The sequence below is a fragment of the Centropristis striata genome, chromosome 3 (assembly GCF_030273125.1).
Source record: "Centropristis striata isolate RG_2023a ecotype Rhode Island chromosome 3, C.striata_1.0, whole genome shotgun sequence".
Lineage (NCBI taxonomy): Eukaryota > Metazoa > Chordata > Actinopteri > Perciformes > Serranidae > Centropristis > Centropristis striata.
The window spans coordinates 35,550,477-35,567,050 of NC_081519.1; the positions used below are offsets into that span (position 1 = coordinate 35,550,477).

At 37.6% G+C, this 16,574-nt stretch overlaps 1 protein-coding gene across 1 annotated transcript; it reads left to right on the forward strand.

Moving 5' to 3' along the window:
* Nucleotides 1-4,629: 4,629 nt before the first annotated feature.
* On the forward strand, nt 4,630-7,057 carry LOC131968552 (troponin I, slow skeletal muscle-like). The gene is made up of 5 exons (XM_059329478.1): nt 4,630-4,653; nt 4,747-4,878; nt 5,729-5,818; nt 6,002-6,178; nt 6,827-7,057. Exons 1-5 carry the CDS (start codon nt 4,645-4,647, stop codon nt 6,929-6,931), a joined length of 513 nt encoding a protein of 170 aa, XP_059185461.1. The 5' UTR covers nt 4,630-4,644; the 3' UTR covers nt 6,932-7,057.
* The last annotated feature ends 9,517 nt before the right edge of the window (nt 7,058-16,574 follow it).

The following is a 16,574-nucleotide window of genomic DNA, read 5'->3' on the forward strand; positions in this document are numbered from 1 at the left end:
TCATATGATACCAGTATCTCCAGCATGTTCCTTAAAGTGAGCCCACTACGGCCTCCGGCAAAAAACAAAAACGGCCAAAATACTGACAGGCGGTCAGAACGCTAAATACCAATATTTGGTGGCAATGAATTGATATATCGCCGCACAAAATATCACGATACTATGCTGTAACGATTTTTTCCCCCACCTCTACCAAATACAAAGAGAAAAGCCGGGACACAGGAGCAGAGAGTGGCAGCATCACATGGAGCTGAAATTTGTCTATGTTTAGTAGTTGGCTTTAGCTAAATGTATAGTGGAAACTGCATTCCTGCCTTAAAACCACAGCTTAGCGTCGTCTGCAGCTATTATCCTAATCAGAGCGACGGGGCCTGCAGAATCAGGGAGGACAGGCACGTCTCCAGCTTCACTCTCAGTAACTCTCAGTAGCCAAAGAAAATCTCAGAAAATCATCAGGATGAGTTGTTTGACTGCTGATTGTTAGCGCAAACAAAGCTGGTGTGTTCCTATATCTCAAGCTTTAAATAGTTAACACGCGTTAACCCTCTGGAGTCGAGCCTTGTTGTCAACTTCCCTCTAAAGTAATGGCTTTAGACTTTTCTTCAGTTTTTGTTTGATGATGATTGTCCGAGTAAAACCAGAGATGTGGTCAAATTTATTTAGTATAGAAATATAGAACGAGATGTTATCCTCATTTTACCTCTGATGTTATATTTGCAACCTGTATTCACATTAACAACATTTAAAATTCTCCAGTGAGCATAATTGTGTGTTAAAAGTTTTTTAAAAAAAGATTCAAAATTACATTTTATGTTGGACTAAAGGACTAAAAAAAGACACAAAATGACCAAAAAAAGAAACAAATGGGGAGACAAAATGACCAAAAAAAACACAGAAGACACAAAATGACTAAAAAAAAAAGACACAAAAAGACCAAAAAAGAAGCAAATGAGGAGACAAAATGACCAAAAAAACCCACAGAAGACACAAAATGACAAAAAAAAGACACAAAAAGACCAAAAAAGAAACAAATGAGGAGACAAAATGACCACAAAAAAAACACAGAAGACACAAAATGACCAAAAAAAAAAAAAGACACAAAAAGACACAAAATGACCAAAAAATGACCTATTATCAGGTCACATAGGTGAGAATATGCTAAAAAATGATACCAACATGGCATTTAGGTGGTTTATAGAGGCGGAATGAAAAGGATTCAAAAGCGGATAAAATAGCTCAAAACTACAAAGGGTTAAAACTTCAAGAGAAAACTGAATATATGCTAAAAAATATATACAGTCTTCTTACTGGAGTCGTATCTGTGATTCTGAGGATTTCTGAGGTTTAAAGAGGAAAACAGATTAACAACAGGCTCAAAACTGCTGAAGTGAAAGTTGACCTTGTTTATCCCGTCCTGGCACACACACAGGTTCACACACATTATTAAAAACAAGCAGAACAGAGATCTGTCAACACAACACGAGCATCAGGCAGTTATCCTGAGACCTCCCCCGCTCAGTCTGTGTGTGTGTGTGTGTGTGTGTGTTTCTATTTAAGTCTCCTTGTGACAGAGAGGAGGGGACAGAGGGGAGCAGGAGTTAAATATTCTGGGGCTTTCTTCTCTCCATCACTTTGTGTCTGTCTGCATCCACAGCACCAACACACAGGTAAGAACACAAATCTCTACTGAATCATTCAACTGCTTCTCTTCTGTGTCATTTCACCTTCCGACATTGTTAACAGTCACTGTAAAGTGAATTTTAAATTTATTCACAAACATTAGATATTAAAGGTGCAGTATGCAATTCTGGTGAAAGAGTGTAGACACTGGCTTCTTTTTCTTTTTTGACCAATCTAAAATGTGACTTACATTTGATTTTATCATTAATTAATCAAGTGCGGATTTTTCTCTATATTTAAAAAGGTTTAGGCAGCACCAAAGCTATTTTGTAATTACTGTAAAATCAATGTGAAGAGCTTAAAAAAATAACCACATGACCTTTGTCCAGATCTGATTTTTTTATTTGGTCCCTCATGGTCTTCTTTAGCAAGTTTTGTCTTTAAACTTTTGGATGTTGATTATTTAATAGCTGCTCTTGCTTTTCCACATTTCTGTGCAGATATAGTGACAATAATGGCCCAGAATGATGTGAAACTGTATATTTTTATTTGGAAAATGTTACATTTTCTTTGGTGAGGACGCCCAAACCCCCAGACCAAATATGTGCACCTAAATCTAGACATTTGGACGACTTAGGTGTCATCAGTATCAGTTATCGGTCTTAAAATTACTTGTTTTGTCTGACCAACATGTGTCCAAAACACAAAAGATACTTTTCAATGACACTATAGGTGGCGGCTGTGGCTCAGTTGGTAGAGTGGATTGCCCCCCAACCGAAAGTGGTTCGATCCCTGATAAGTGCAGGTCCATTTACTATCAAGAAAAGAGAAAAAGAAAAAAAAAAACAATTAATATTCTCATTTCAGAAGCCAAAGCCAGCTTTTTCCGGCAATTCTCACTTACAAAAAATACTTAAATAAAATACAGTATTGTTGTAAAACAGATTATTTAACAACATATACACATTTGTTCAACTATTTCGATAATCAATATCAAAATATAATAATTTAATCATAATACAAATTTCCCCAATTCCAACTTTGAAACTGTGAAACTGTGCTGCTGTTCTTTGTCTCTAGTGGAAGTAAGACATTTCTAGGTTATAAAATGTTTTGAAGGAATCTGAAGTTCTTGTAGCAATTATATATTATGTATAAAGCAGTTTCCAATTAAATTCAATTAAACAAGAAAATAATCCGCAGATTAATCAATAATGAAAATAACTGGTAGCTGCAGGTATTTATCACCCAAAGCTACACTGAAAAAAAATATTTTTTGGCCCTGTAATTATTATTTCAATCTATATCAATTCTACAAAGAAATACAAAATCAAATCAGTGCTTTTATTTTACTTTAAAATAGCAGTTTTTCATGTTGTGCATTACTTAGTGATTGTTTGTTATTATGTGTCCTCAGTTTTGTATGTTAATTGAATCAATCGTTCCAAGTAATATTCACTAAACCAGTTCATGGCTTAATTAGTTGATATTTCCAAGTAAAATGTAATTGAGGGACATCAGTGAATCTGCAATTTACTTGTGTATTTTCATAAAAAAAATAAGTGGTTCTATTAAATAAATATTACTTAGAAACAGCCTGAGTAAAGATTACAAACACTTTCTGTGTGGAAAAACTTGCCTAGCTTTTTTTTAAGTAAATGTCAATTATTTCTGTGTATGTAGAATGTTATTTTTTTTTTTAACTTTTCCCTCTTTCTAATATTTATACTGATATTTATACTGGGCCTTGGTGAAGTCAGCTGGGTTGAGGTCAGTGCTGTTCTGAGAACTGGGGACCCTGTCTATATCTGAGTCTTTATCCAGTGGAAGTGAAAGCGGGAAACGTTATCTAACTGGAATAGCTGCCATGTTGGAGCCTCGCATGCTTCTTTCCGTGCTATCAGCACCCAGAGGTGACAGGACGAGTCTGTCCAGCAGCCTCTCTACGAGGGAGACATGACGAAGCCTGATAACCAAACAAAACAAACAAAAAAAAAAAAACCAGCTCTGTGGACAGAAGTGACCTTTAGTATTTCATATATAATGCACATTGTAACAGCAATGGAGTTACAATTAACACTTTGTACAAGCTCAATATGACTCTACTCATGTTATATATTTCTATTCTTGTACCATTGGACTGGAATGTCCAGTATCTATAGAGGAGCTAAAACAGAAACCATAATTACGGCCCAGTGGGGCTCTCTGGTCCCCACTGTGGAGCACTTCACAGACAAAAGGTTTTATTTTTGTCTTCCAGGGGGAATTGAGCCTGAATAACCAAGATGCCTGAGAAAGCGTAAGTGTATTGTGTTTCTGTTATTGTTTCCATTTCCACATCAGAGTGTCAGTTTCACGCAGCAAATGGGATTTATCTATAGGAACACATCATGAAGCGTCTCATGGAAACTATCACATACAATGTTTGTAATCTGATACTGATGCTATACATTTCTTCTGTGTCTGCGTCTCTTTGTTTTCCATCCACAGACCAGAGGTGAGCTTCCACAAGACACTACTCACTGAAAAAACTCGACCCGATATCAGCCTGTCACAAATATATTTGTATCCATTGGTAGATGTGTACATTTTGTCTGATATGCACAGATATAAAACTTTACAGAATAAAAATTTCAGATAACAATGCTTGGTTTGTTAAAAATGGTGTAAGCCATTTGTTTTTTCATTTTTATTTATTCTTCAGTTTCTCAATTGAAATTTCTAGAATTGGTTGACACTGTATGCATTTAAAATATTACATTTATATTTGCATTTAAAATGTTTATATTTATTACAAAATATTTGTTAAGAGAGAGAACTTAGCTACTTAGCTACTTAGCTACTTACCTACTACGTTCCAGATTAAAAAAATAAAAAATTTTGAGGGGCAAAAAAGATGCCATATTGGTCGGGCTCTATCACATGTTAAAATTAAAATGCTGGGTTAGAAAAAATGTTAAGCTAAACTTAAATATTTTAAATCTTTTGCAGAGGAAATCTAAAATCTCGGCCTCCCGCAAACTCATGCTGAAGGTGAGTCATCTGTCTAATCTGTAAAGATCAGCATCAGTCAGACAGACTGTAAATCAAACCATTTAAATGTACTTAACGTGTTGTATATTTCAGAGTTTGATGGTGGCCAGGGCCATGGAGGAGCTGGAGCAGGAGTTGGAAGAAAAAGAGGAACAGAAGGCGAAATACCTGGAAGAAAAAACTCCTCCACTACAGACCGGCGGCATGTCGCTAGCAGAGCTGCAGGTATATGTTGCAAATTCCACCAAGATGTTCATATTTGCAAAGTAAACTCTAAAAATCTAACTCTCAAAACTAAAAGAAATGATGCCACGAACGCTTTGAAGCTGCAACACTGGCATTGTGATCGAGGTCCAAAATTTGTTCATTGTTTTTATTAAAAGGTTGGGAACTGGTTAGTTCCAGTTCCCAACCTTTGATGGAGAAACTAACCTTCCTGCTCAGACTAAAAAAAGGCCTGTATTATGCAAGATGGAAAAAATGGACGGCGTTCTTGACAAACGAGGAGGGTCATTCATGACCTCCCCCCCCTTCTACTTTTATTTTATTGTCTTGCTAGTGCTCTGTTTGACGTGGTGTATAACTGCCAGATACATTCCAAGGGACATATACTGTTTGGACTGAGTAGAGCAAAATTTTATATGTTGATCATCCTCAAGTGATCCAGTTGCCTGGCTATGTTATTTTTCATTTGAATGTACTGTGATGTTGTCATGTTTGACTATTCCTGACATAAAAACTAATAAAAATATAAGTATAAAAATAAAAAATAAAAGGTTGGGAAGTGAGCTCCTCCTGTGCATGGAGACAATGAACAATGAAGAAACTGAAGAACTTTTTAAAAGACAAGTAAAAACCTGATCCAGAGATAAAATGTGATTGCCACATAGATTGCATTCCAGTAGGCAGATTTTGTTGATTTGTTGTTTTTTTTTATTATCCTGGCCCGTCGAAGCTTTGATAATCCTCCCTGAAGCTTTGAAGCCAAAAAAATAGTATTTGGGACAGCCCTGCTAAAGGATCGCTGTGATTTTACTCAGGATTTGATCAAATTAACCTGTTATTTTTGATACAGACTTTATGTGAAGAGCTGCACGCCAAAATCGACGTGGTGGACGAGGAGCGGTACGATATCGAAGCCAAAGTCTTGCACAACACCAGAGAGGTAACTCAACACAAGTAGAGACTGATAACAATGAGCAGATTTCATCATTATTTTTGCACCAACAAAAACATAAATAGATGAATATCTCAAAGCTGCAGCAGCACACTGACACTGATAAGTATAAGTGCTTTAAATCAACTGATTCTTCCACCATCTTTAACTTCCCCTCTCTCTTCTCCACAGATCAAAGATTTAAACATCAAGGTTCTGGACCTGCGAGGGAAGTTTAAGAGACCCAACCTGAGGAGGGTGAGGGTCTCTGCTGACGCCATTCTGCGCTCCCTACTGGGCTCCAAACACAAGGTTTCTCTGGATCTGCGAGCTAATCTTAAATCAGTCAAGAAGGAGGACACGGAAAAGGTAGGTTTGGGAGAAAAAAAACAGATAAAGACAGAGACGCTTTGGGCGAAAAAACTATGACACAAGCCTTTATTTTCCACATGTCACACAAGCTGCAGGCGTTTTTCCATGGTGATAATTTATGTAGCACATTTTCGCTTTAAGCTTTTGGCTGAAGTTAATATCAAGGGTGACTCACAGGGTGTGAAAATGATAAATATGCTTTCTTATAGCTTGCCAGAACAAAATTAAAACCACTGGAGAAAAGGTCAAAGTATCAAATTATGTTCAATGAAGAATCCTACAACATATCCCAACAGTGTTGGTTTTGTGGATATAAAAACATTTGACAATATCATTTTAGACTAATGAGATAAGACTGATTCCTAAAAACACTGGGGGTCTATGGGGCTCTAATAAAATACAATTTTACAATGCTTTTTGTGACATTTTCAATTGAAAACTGGACAAAGATGATATGTGCCAACCAGCGGGTGGGTTTTATTTTTACTGATATAGTTTTGGTTGTGTTTTAGCCATTGTAGAAAGAAGAAGCAGGAGGATTTTATGTTTCAAATTATGCCTCATGCATGTATTTTAGCCTTGCAGTTCTTCTGTTATAAGCTACAAAGTTTACAAAACGTCCTCTCCGTGTTTCTCTCTGAGCAGGAGAAGACGGTGGAGGTGAGCGACTGGAGGAAGAACGTGGAAGCCATGTCGGGGATGGAGGGCCGCAAGAAGATGTTTGATGCAGCAAAAGGCCAAAGCCAGTAAACAGCTGCCTTTGCATCAAATACTGTCACTTCTAAGGCAACGAGTGCATAACACAGCAGACAAAAACATCAATGCATAAACTCTGGAGCGCTTTACAAAGTCAGAGAGAACCTTTTGGTATTCTACATTCAGTATTCCCACTTTTTCTGTTTGTTATGTTTTATTATCACTGGAATAAACCTGTGCATATGCTGCTTCTTCTTTTTATGTCTATGTGGTTATACATCATTTTTTTCAAATATGCAGTGTTTGGGAAGCTTTGAAAGCTTTGCAAGCTGCCAAGTACTTCACACTGAAAGACGATAAACAGCAAAGCTCACCTAGAGAAAAAATAGTCTAGTCTGATCAAATAAAGGTACTTAAAAAAAAGTAGCTCAAACTAATTTGTAAAAGTAGTCAGATGCCAGCAAAAAATGTGAGGAATTCAGCTTTGGTTTTGACACCTGTCTTCCAGACACTACAGTCACGAGCAGTATTACTCAGTTAGCAAAGTAACTTCATAAACAGCATGTCACAACTTTTCAACACTTATGACTGATTGACGTGTGATTCAGATTTAAAACATTAAAAACCTTTGGCAGATAATTTTCCCAGGTGAGCTGATGATTCATCTTCCTGTAAAACCACTCAGGAGGGGCAGGGCTGATCATTGTTGACATAGAAATGTGAAACAAAAAGAATAATTCCTTCACTTAAATGGCTCAAAACTGCTTTTTTCAGTAGTTAACCCTTTGGAGTTTGGGGTATTTTTTCGGTTTTTGACTTCTTTTCATTCAGCCTGTAAAAACCACTTATAAATCTTTACCATGACGTGTTGGTGTCATTGTTTTCAGCACAACCTCACCTATATGACCTGATTATTTTTTTCATTTTGACTTTCTGGATCAACATTTTGAACACAAAACACACACACAAAAAATACAAAAATCCCACACTAAATTACAAAAAACACATACAAAAACACATAAAATCACACAAAGAAATTACAAAGAACACACACAAAAAAAGATTGCATTAAAAATGCTGAATGAATACTGCAAAATTAGGAAAATCCCTGCAAAAAAAAGTAAAATCATGTTACTACACTTGCTCAAAGTGAAGTGTTTTTTACTTTTGCTGAAAAAGGGTTGATGCATTAAATTGGACATGGACACTTGTAGAAAAGCCAAAACTTTAGAGAAAAACTGACAGCAGGGCTCCATGCTGCTTCGTTTTTACGTCGTGACGTCATGAAGAAGTCGTGCTCCGGCGCTTTCGTGGACTCCAGAGGGTTAACAACATAATAAATGCGCATAAAAAGTAACTTAAGTTCTTAAATCTCTGTACAAATATAAGTGTCATTGATCTGCCAGCAAGCTTTTGTCAAATGCAGTTTATTTACTTCTGAAGGCAGGAAACAAGGAAAGCTTTGCATCACACACATCCATCTAAAGGTGCAGAAACTACGGTGGCCCTGAAGTGCAAAACACACCAGCAATTCGCACAGCACGCCAGCATTTCACCACAACACGCCAGCAATTCATCAAACCGGAAAGGGTAGGTACATATTGGACACTGATCCTCCTCCTGATTGGTTCCTGCCGTCATTCACTTCTCCATAGTAAAACCAGTCGCCCATGTAGTGCGCCCGTATTGTGATATTTATGGTAAATTCATTGAGCCGGTCCAGAGCGAGCTGACATGAAGGATAAACACTTTACTGTCATTCTTTCTCACTTTGCAGTATAAAACTCTTACCTGCAGAGAGGAGATGAAGTGTTAACTTTACATGGACACTCCACGTGATATAATCAAATTGCGTCGCGCCAAAAATGTATTTGTTGTGTCGGCGAAATTCACAATACAATGCCATTCATTCAGCCTCTCCGCTTATCCGGACTCGGGCCGCGGGGGGCTGGAGCCGATCCCAGCTGACGTTGGGGGAGAAGCGGGGTACACACTGAGCAGGAGCCGCTGAACTGGCGACCCTCTTGCTGTGGGGCAAGAGTGCTAACCACCACACCACCGTGTAGCCCAGTAAATATTACATTAAATTAAAAAATAATCTGTTTCCAATCAATAATTCCAGTCTAATACCGGAGGACCTCGGGTGTGAATTGCTGGTGTGCTGTGTGAATTGCTGGCGTGCTGTGGTGAAATGCTAGCCTGGGTATACCCAGACTGCCTTGCGCGCTCGAATTTGATTTCGAACCTCCAGGCGGTCTGGAAACTAAACGATTTTCTTAGCCCTGTTTTAGGGATCCAATCACAGAGCGGGGAGGGACGGTGAGACGATGACGCGTACTACTCGGCACTTGGAAGCTTTCCGGATCCAACATGGCTGCTGCAGACGCGAAACTCTCTTTAGCTGTAGATGGTGTTTTAAATAGTTTAGAGCGAAAGTTGAAAGGCGAAAGGTCTCTCGGCAGCTCCGCTGTCCCCCGGCTGGTAGCGAGATCACTGGTAGCGGGGCTATTAGCGCCGCACGGGCGGTTTCTGCGGCTCGTTGCGCCGAGCCGGTGAGACCGCCGGTCACCGCCGGTGATCTCGCTACGAGCCGGGGGACAGCAGAGCCCCCAGAGACCCGCAGCAGCTTGTTTATTGCCCATAAAATCAGTGGATGTGTGTGGCTGAATGACATGAGGGGGAATAAAGCGTGAAAATAAATAATCTTGCAGAAAGCGAGAACTGGAGAAGCAAAGCAGCAGCAACACTCTCTCACAGACACACACACAACAAACATCCATCTCTGTTGCTCTACTACGTCATCTGGTATAACTGATCTGATTGGCTAAGAGCTACCTACAGACGCTTTGATAGACATTCTAAGCTCCCAATAAACGGCTCCGGAGGATCGTAAACCACACCTCCTCTACGGAGAAAAGCATTGAAGGTGTCCAGACCTAATCTCCAATGAGATTTGGTCTGGTGTTAGCCAGGCTAGTGAAATGCTGGCGTGCTGTGTGAATTGCTGGTGTGTTTTGCACTTCAGGGCCACCGTAAGAAACACATCATCTGGAATTTCTTCAAAATGCAATCCGAGTGAGCTAAGGATGCAAAAAAAAAAGCAGAGAGCAACATGCATGGAGTGAAATTAAGTTTTCACCCAAATAATAAAACACAACAGAAACACCTGAGGCTGCAGATCTGCTAACAACAAGGAAACTCAAAATGTGTGTTTCAGACCGAAAGCACAACCAGAACAATCCATTCATTCAAATCCACCAAGTCACAGTGGAAGAAGCAAACAGTTAGCTACAGAAACCCAAAACATCAAGCAGCAGAGACACTCAAACAGCTCATACCTGCAGGATCCCGGTGAAGAGAAGCAGAGACACCTGACATCTAGGCGGAGAACAAATCTCCAGCTGTGAGCTTTGAATGGCCAGAGGTAATAATCTGTAGTCTGTCCTGGAACAACATGATTGGACTGTCATGTTGTTGTTGTCATCAGTAAACGCTAAATGACGGCGGAGCATGAAGCTAAACAGTGTGCAGGGCAGCATCACTTTAAATGTCCCGCTGAACTGAACAGGTTGAGTGCAGTCACGTGAGGGTCGTCTTCCAAACAACTAGTCCCTAAATAATCTAAAACACACTAATTGGAAAAAGATCTGGCTATTACTCAAACGATATTTGATAACCAATAAAGTCAGAGAAATTTCTTTTGAAATAATTCAGAAATTGTATCCATCCAATCAAGGTCGGATTTATTTTTTTGTGGAAATTGAGGACAGTTCCTTCCCTTTCTATCTCTTTGTATGGTGTCATGTCATAGTGTCATATATATATATATCATGCTATACTTTTTAATCTGGCTTTTTAACTTTTTATTGTTATTATTATTTACTTTTGTTTTTTATTTTATTTTATTTTTATCTTTCCTTAATTTATTTTTACGTATTTTATCCAATTCATTTCTAACCCTATATTATTTAACAATTCCTAATCTCAATTATTTTAACACTTCTGAATCTTTGGATTAAAAAAATAAATAAAAACTTGAGTAAGAAAGTGCATTTCCACCACCAGGTGTCAGTATCAGCTCACAGTCAGTTCACTGAGAAAAGAACAAACCAGCAGGTTTAATAAGATTCAGCATTAAGACAAAAACATGGATTTAAGTATTGAATTGATTGTATTAACTGACTGCACTGCTCAGTGAAAAGAAAGAGCACCATTAACAGATTATAAAGACAGTGAGACTTGTCAGGACCGGCCTCATATCACGGTTAACCAGCATTAAGGTTTAATGCTTTCTGTTGTTTGTTTTAGTCGACTCCGGTGCCAGACGGGTGGGGTGAGCAGCAACACAATCAGCAGGAGAAAGTTTATTCAGTCAAAGGAAAAGTTGTTGGAGTTCAATGCTGTGATTGTCTGACTTCCTCACGCTTTTGGTTTTGTTTCATTCCACTCAACCGATATTAGTAACACGAAACATTTAAACACAAGCTTCTTGCAATTAGGTGTTTTAATAAAGGATTAAAAATCTATCATGAGTTCTCTGTTGAGTATTTTTGTTCCTGCTGTGAACATTTATATATGTTTGTCAGTCAGATCGTCTCACTGCACTGCAAACATGTTAAAACCTATGGTTAAAACACAGAAAATACTCTCGAAAAGATAAGCTATTTTTCAAAAAACAAGCTTAATAAATCTTGAAAATTTGAAGTGTTTTTTTTTTTTTTTTTTTACAATTTCCTGGAAGTTAACGGCATACAAATAATTGATAAATTATGTAATGATCTGAGTGCAAATAGGGCTTTTATTGTATTTTTAAATAAATATTTGTAGTAGTGATATTATTTAATTTATGCATCATTGTTATGTATATTTCCCTTATTATTATTATTATTATTAATAATAGTAATAATAATAATCATCATCATCATCATCATCACCATCATCATCTTTATTTATAGAGCACTTTTCAAATCATGTTACAAAGTGCAAGTTAAAAACAGACATAAAACAACAGATTAATTTCAGAGAATTACTCTATGAATGAATGATTTTTGTGCAATTAAAAGACAGTTCAAGGGAAGTTAAAATTCAGTTAAAATCAGGAAAGGCTCTCCGATAAAAATATGTTTTAAGAAGAGACTTAAAAGAGATCATTGACTCAGCCGGCCTGATTTCCTCCGGCTGGTTGTTCCAGAGCCTCAGGGCCCTCATTACTTCTATGTGTTAATTACAATATTTTAGTGCAATGTTTGTGTTGTGTTAAATGTTAAAAACAATTAGATGTTAAAAACAAAAACAGATTTAAAAAAAAAAAAAGGGTCAGGTGGCCTTTTTTGTTCAAACACCCCAGGCTTTCTGGAGCAAACAAATATTTATGTTTTTTCTCTAATATGTGAAGATTCATTGGACAAAACAACAGTTCAAATATTTGAGGGTAAATCCCCTCTGAGGCAACACAGAAAAACTTTACAAATCTATATTTAACACATTTTCTGAGCCATATAAGAGAAAGAAGCTTTAGCAATGTGTTCACCCCAATGTGTTCCCCATTTTGCAATAAATAGGAGACACAACATGGAAATCCAGTAACTGAAATATACTATAATATTAGTATTTGTGTCTTATTGCATAACACGGAACATGGAGTTAAATATCTGTTATTATCTCCTGTGTATACATGGTCATAAATCAATATGAACTAATGTTTGGATTAGACAAGATTTATCTTGCTAAAAAGATTAGACTTACAACATATAAATGATCCTAATTATAAAAATAAAGTAGTGTCTACCCAATGCCTGCAGGTACGCTCTGTTGCACAACTAACACACTTACAATGATATTTATAATAGCTACAAAGTCTGTTTGTTTCATTTCTTAATAGTTAGTCAATGTCTCAGGATAGAAAATAGCCTAACATTTCTGTGGCTTCTCTTTGGTGTTACAATTAAGTGGCAATAATTAGAAAGCTCAACCCCCCACTGTGAGGGAGTTCGGATTTCAGTTTCATTTCAATGCACTGCTGCCATCAGTGCTGGATCAAAATATATCATGTCATGTGCACTCCAGCTGTCTCATCTTGTCCTCTAGTAGCTAATAAACAAGATTGAGGACTTAGGGATGTATATTATAATACATGCAAGTGGATGAAATATCAGCAACACATTTATGAGGACTTAAACAGTGGGGTTGTATGAGGTACCTGTCCATAGTTTGTGTATCAACCTGCAGGAGATGGTGGTCGACATGCACTGTAACTGCAAGCAGAAGCAGTATAACAATAAATAATGTTAGTTAATTTAATAAGTTCATCATAATAAATAAAAAAATAAAAATATAAGTGAGTAATAAATATGTTAATACATTTAAGGAAATAAATAAATACTGAAGTTCATATTTGTAGAATTAATATTAAAGGTTATGGTAATAGCGAAACTATTGTTCGCCACTTTTAGGAGGGTTGTTTTGTTGACGTAGGCACATGCAGAAGAGCAAGAGTGACAGACAAAGGAGTTTTTCTATGTTTTGCAAGTTATTTTTGTTGTTTGTTTCCTGATGGTGTGGAGTTTCCATTTGTGCTTAATGTGTTTTAATGTAGTTTTCACAGCTCAATAAACGCCCGTAAACAGAATCCACTTTGAGCTCGTCGTTACATCACATATGCACAGAAACTAAGCAATGTACTGCTGTGGACAAGGGCAGCAGCTAAATGTATTTAAGCCACCAAAAAAGTTTAAGTTTGACATGAAGGGAACTGAAGATGTTTTCATGCTCTCTTCAAAGCAACCAGACTCTTTGAGAAAAACTTTTGAGAAAATGTTTTATCTTGCAGAATGTGGAAGTTGCTGGTCTGCTGCTGCATTGGTCGTTTACTTTGTTTGTGTTTTGTGTGACTTAAGTGCTTTAAACTGTTAGTTCAGATTCCACAAAGTCACACATTTACACACACACACACACACACACACACACACACACACACACAAAGAAAAAAAATCCAGGAAGTGGTATATCAGTAATTCACCTGTTCTGCAACGTAAAATGACAGTTTTTCTCAAAGGAGTCTGTTGGCTTTGAATAGATTATAAACATAGGTAATACACTGACGATGATTAAGTATTTAATACAACCCCACTTAAAAATAACTGATCTTTCTATTAAAAACTCATTAAACTGACACTAATTACATAGTTTTGAATGGAAAGTATTCAAAATCTTGTCATTTCATGCAGCAGCCTTCAGAGACCTGAAGCATTTGGCTTCTGAACATTTGACTGATATAACTTGAATGACATTAAACATGGGCCTTGAACTCACAACAGAAGACTTCAAGACAGCATGAAACAATTTGTAAAACTAAACCAGGGTTGAGGTGGAAAAGGGGCAAGGCCAATCCGATCAGAGCTGGCTCCGGCTCTCAAGAGACATCTGATGAGTCATAATTCTGACTGTGGGGTCAGATACAATATTGACAGCAAACACTGAGAGTATCAAAAGACTTGGCATGGCCTTAAAGGGTGTTGTTGATGGCACGTTATTACATGTGAGGGCAGAGACTCAAGATTAAAGGCGAGGTGCAGGAGATGGTGCCTGTGAAGGGAGTGAGTTTGATTTTATACTCATTTCTTTTGGCAACCTGCTATGGGAATAACTCTCAATGATATGATCACATAGCATATCCAGTTTAGGGGGTAAATGTTGCTGTTATATGATGCTGTTGTGTGATAAATGCTGTATTGTTCTGCAGAATTATAATAAGTAGATGATTAGGTCCCAATATCGGCCTCCAGACCACCACTAGGTTATTATCCCAAAGTTTTTCTCATGCAATATTTTCACCTATTGCATATGAATATTTCTGCATATACTGGGGTTACTAAACAGTGAATTGCATGGATTGGATATCACGGGAAAGCTGAGACTCTTATTGATTCAACAAGCCCAATTTTATGCATGTGTGATGATGTTAGTCCCTGTATTAGCCAGTTCATTGCAGAGCTTTCTTGAAACTTGTATAAAATGAGCTGTTGTGACCTCTAGGATAATCACAGCCTCATGAGACTTTAAAACCACAAACTAGAGACCTACAGCATTCAGAGGATGTATATATATGTCCTAGGTATATTGACAATAAGGGGGTTTCTCAGCAGTTTACAGAACAGAGGTGTTTGTCATCCAATTAGCCGAAAATACAGAAATTTCCCAAAGTCTTTGAAACTAAATCACAGCATGGATGCAATGCAATATTCTGGAGTGATTAACCATTTTTATCCCTTCTTGAATGTAAAAATATTGTCAAATTCAGCACCAAATGTGTGTGTACAAAATTGTATCAACTCAAACATTACTGCAACAAGTTAAGTGGGAGTTAACTTCAGAAAGCCAAACATTAATGTTCTGAACCCCTATACACCTTAATAGGTTTACTTAATTGATTAAGTCATTTTTATTTGAGATTTATGAACAAAACAACTTAACACATAGTGCTGAGCTGCAGCTCAAATTAATCTTCAGATCCCCAGCTCTTAGATGTTGACACCACATAAATGTGGCATTAATTGTTGACCTGCTATCTCCCCCTTAAAATCCACACCCAGTTGTTGATAACAGAGGGCAGAATGATAAGGGGTTAAAACAACCAAGGAGCTAATAGAAAAATGTCCAAAGTACAGGGAGAAGTTGTTGTGTTGCAGTTGTTGTGTACTTGGGTTTACTATACAGTTTATTCGTCAGTCTGTGCTGTTATTGTTATACATCAAACATAATATAAAATATCCATTAAATATGTCACCATCAGGGTTGTCAGCTGATATTTAAAGGGGTCTTTTAAGGAAAAAGGCAGGGAGCTAATAGATGTTTCTTGGCCTGTAAATCAGAGGAGCTTGAGCCATCCCTTTGTGTATTTGTCTGCACAAGCAGAGATTTACAAAGATTATATCTAACCTCCCTCCTCTGAGCCAGACCTGAGTTACAGAAACCTTTTGAGAGCAATAATCCTGAGCTGTTCAGTGCAGGTTTTTGCCGTGTAAAAATAGACAATGCAAGTCCCTGGAGAATGCGTGTTTTCCCATTCTAGTTAATGCTATCTGCCATCTGTTTTCAGGTATGTGCCCACCCATTGTAGACATGGGCAGCTTGCCGCCATGTGATCCACTACTGGGTTTAAAAGCTTATGGCCCACAGAGAAGGGCACAGTATACAATTCCCCATTGAGTGTAGTCTGAATCGCACATCGCACTATCTAGGTAAGTCTGTGTGCTCTTTTTGCATGTCTTTAAACAGTAAATGGCGATATGTAGTTAATATTTAGCATTAATATATCACCTCAGGCTGTTATTAATGCAACTCCTTTAATTTGGACTTGTGTGCAGGTGCTGCATCCTAAACATGTCAGACACAGAAGATGCCACGCACGAGTGAGTAAACGGCTCATTTCTGCAGGATAGACAGTGATGATAAACAACAGATGGAATCAATTGTAACAAAAATATTTTTGCTGTGTTTTTTTCTTCTTGTTTCAGGGGAAAACGTAAGTCAATCATGTCAGTTTGAGATAAATCTTCACATTTGGAGTTAATAGGCTGCAGATTCAGCTGCTTGTTGTCAGTAAGACATTCTTACCGACTTGCTGGATGCGACACAGCTGCATCACGTGAAAAACAAATGCATGAATATTGTGATTATTCTGCATGCATGCATATCA

What these genes read in the sequence shown, in the direction of transcription:
- LOC131968552 (XM_059329478.1), top strand. An exon ending in TCTTGCACAACACCAGAGAG is followed by an intron (nt 5,819 to 6,001) that starts GTAACTCAACAC and finishes TCTTCTCCACAG; the next exon opens with ATCAAAGATTTAAACATCAA. An exon ending in AGAAGGAGGACACGGAAAAG is followed by an intron (nt 6,179 to 6,826) that starts GTAGGTTTGGGA and finishes CTCTCTGAGCAG; the next exon opens with GAGAAGACGGTGGAGGTGAG.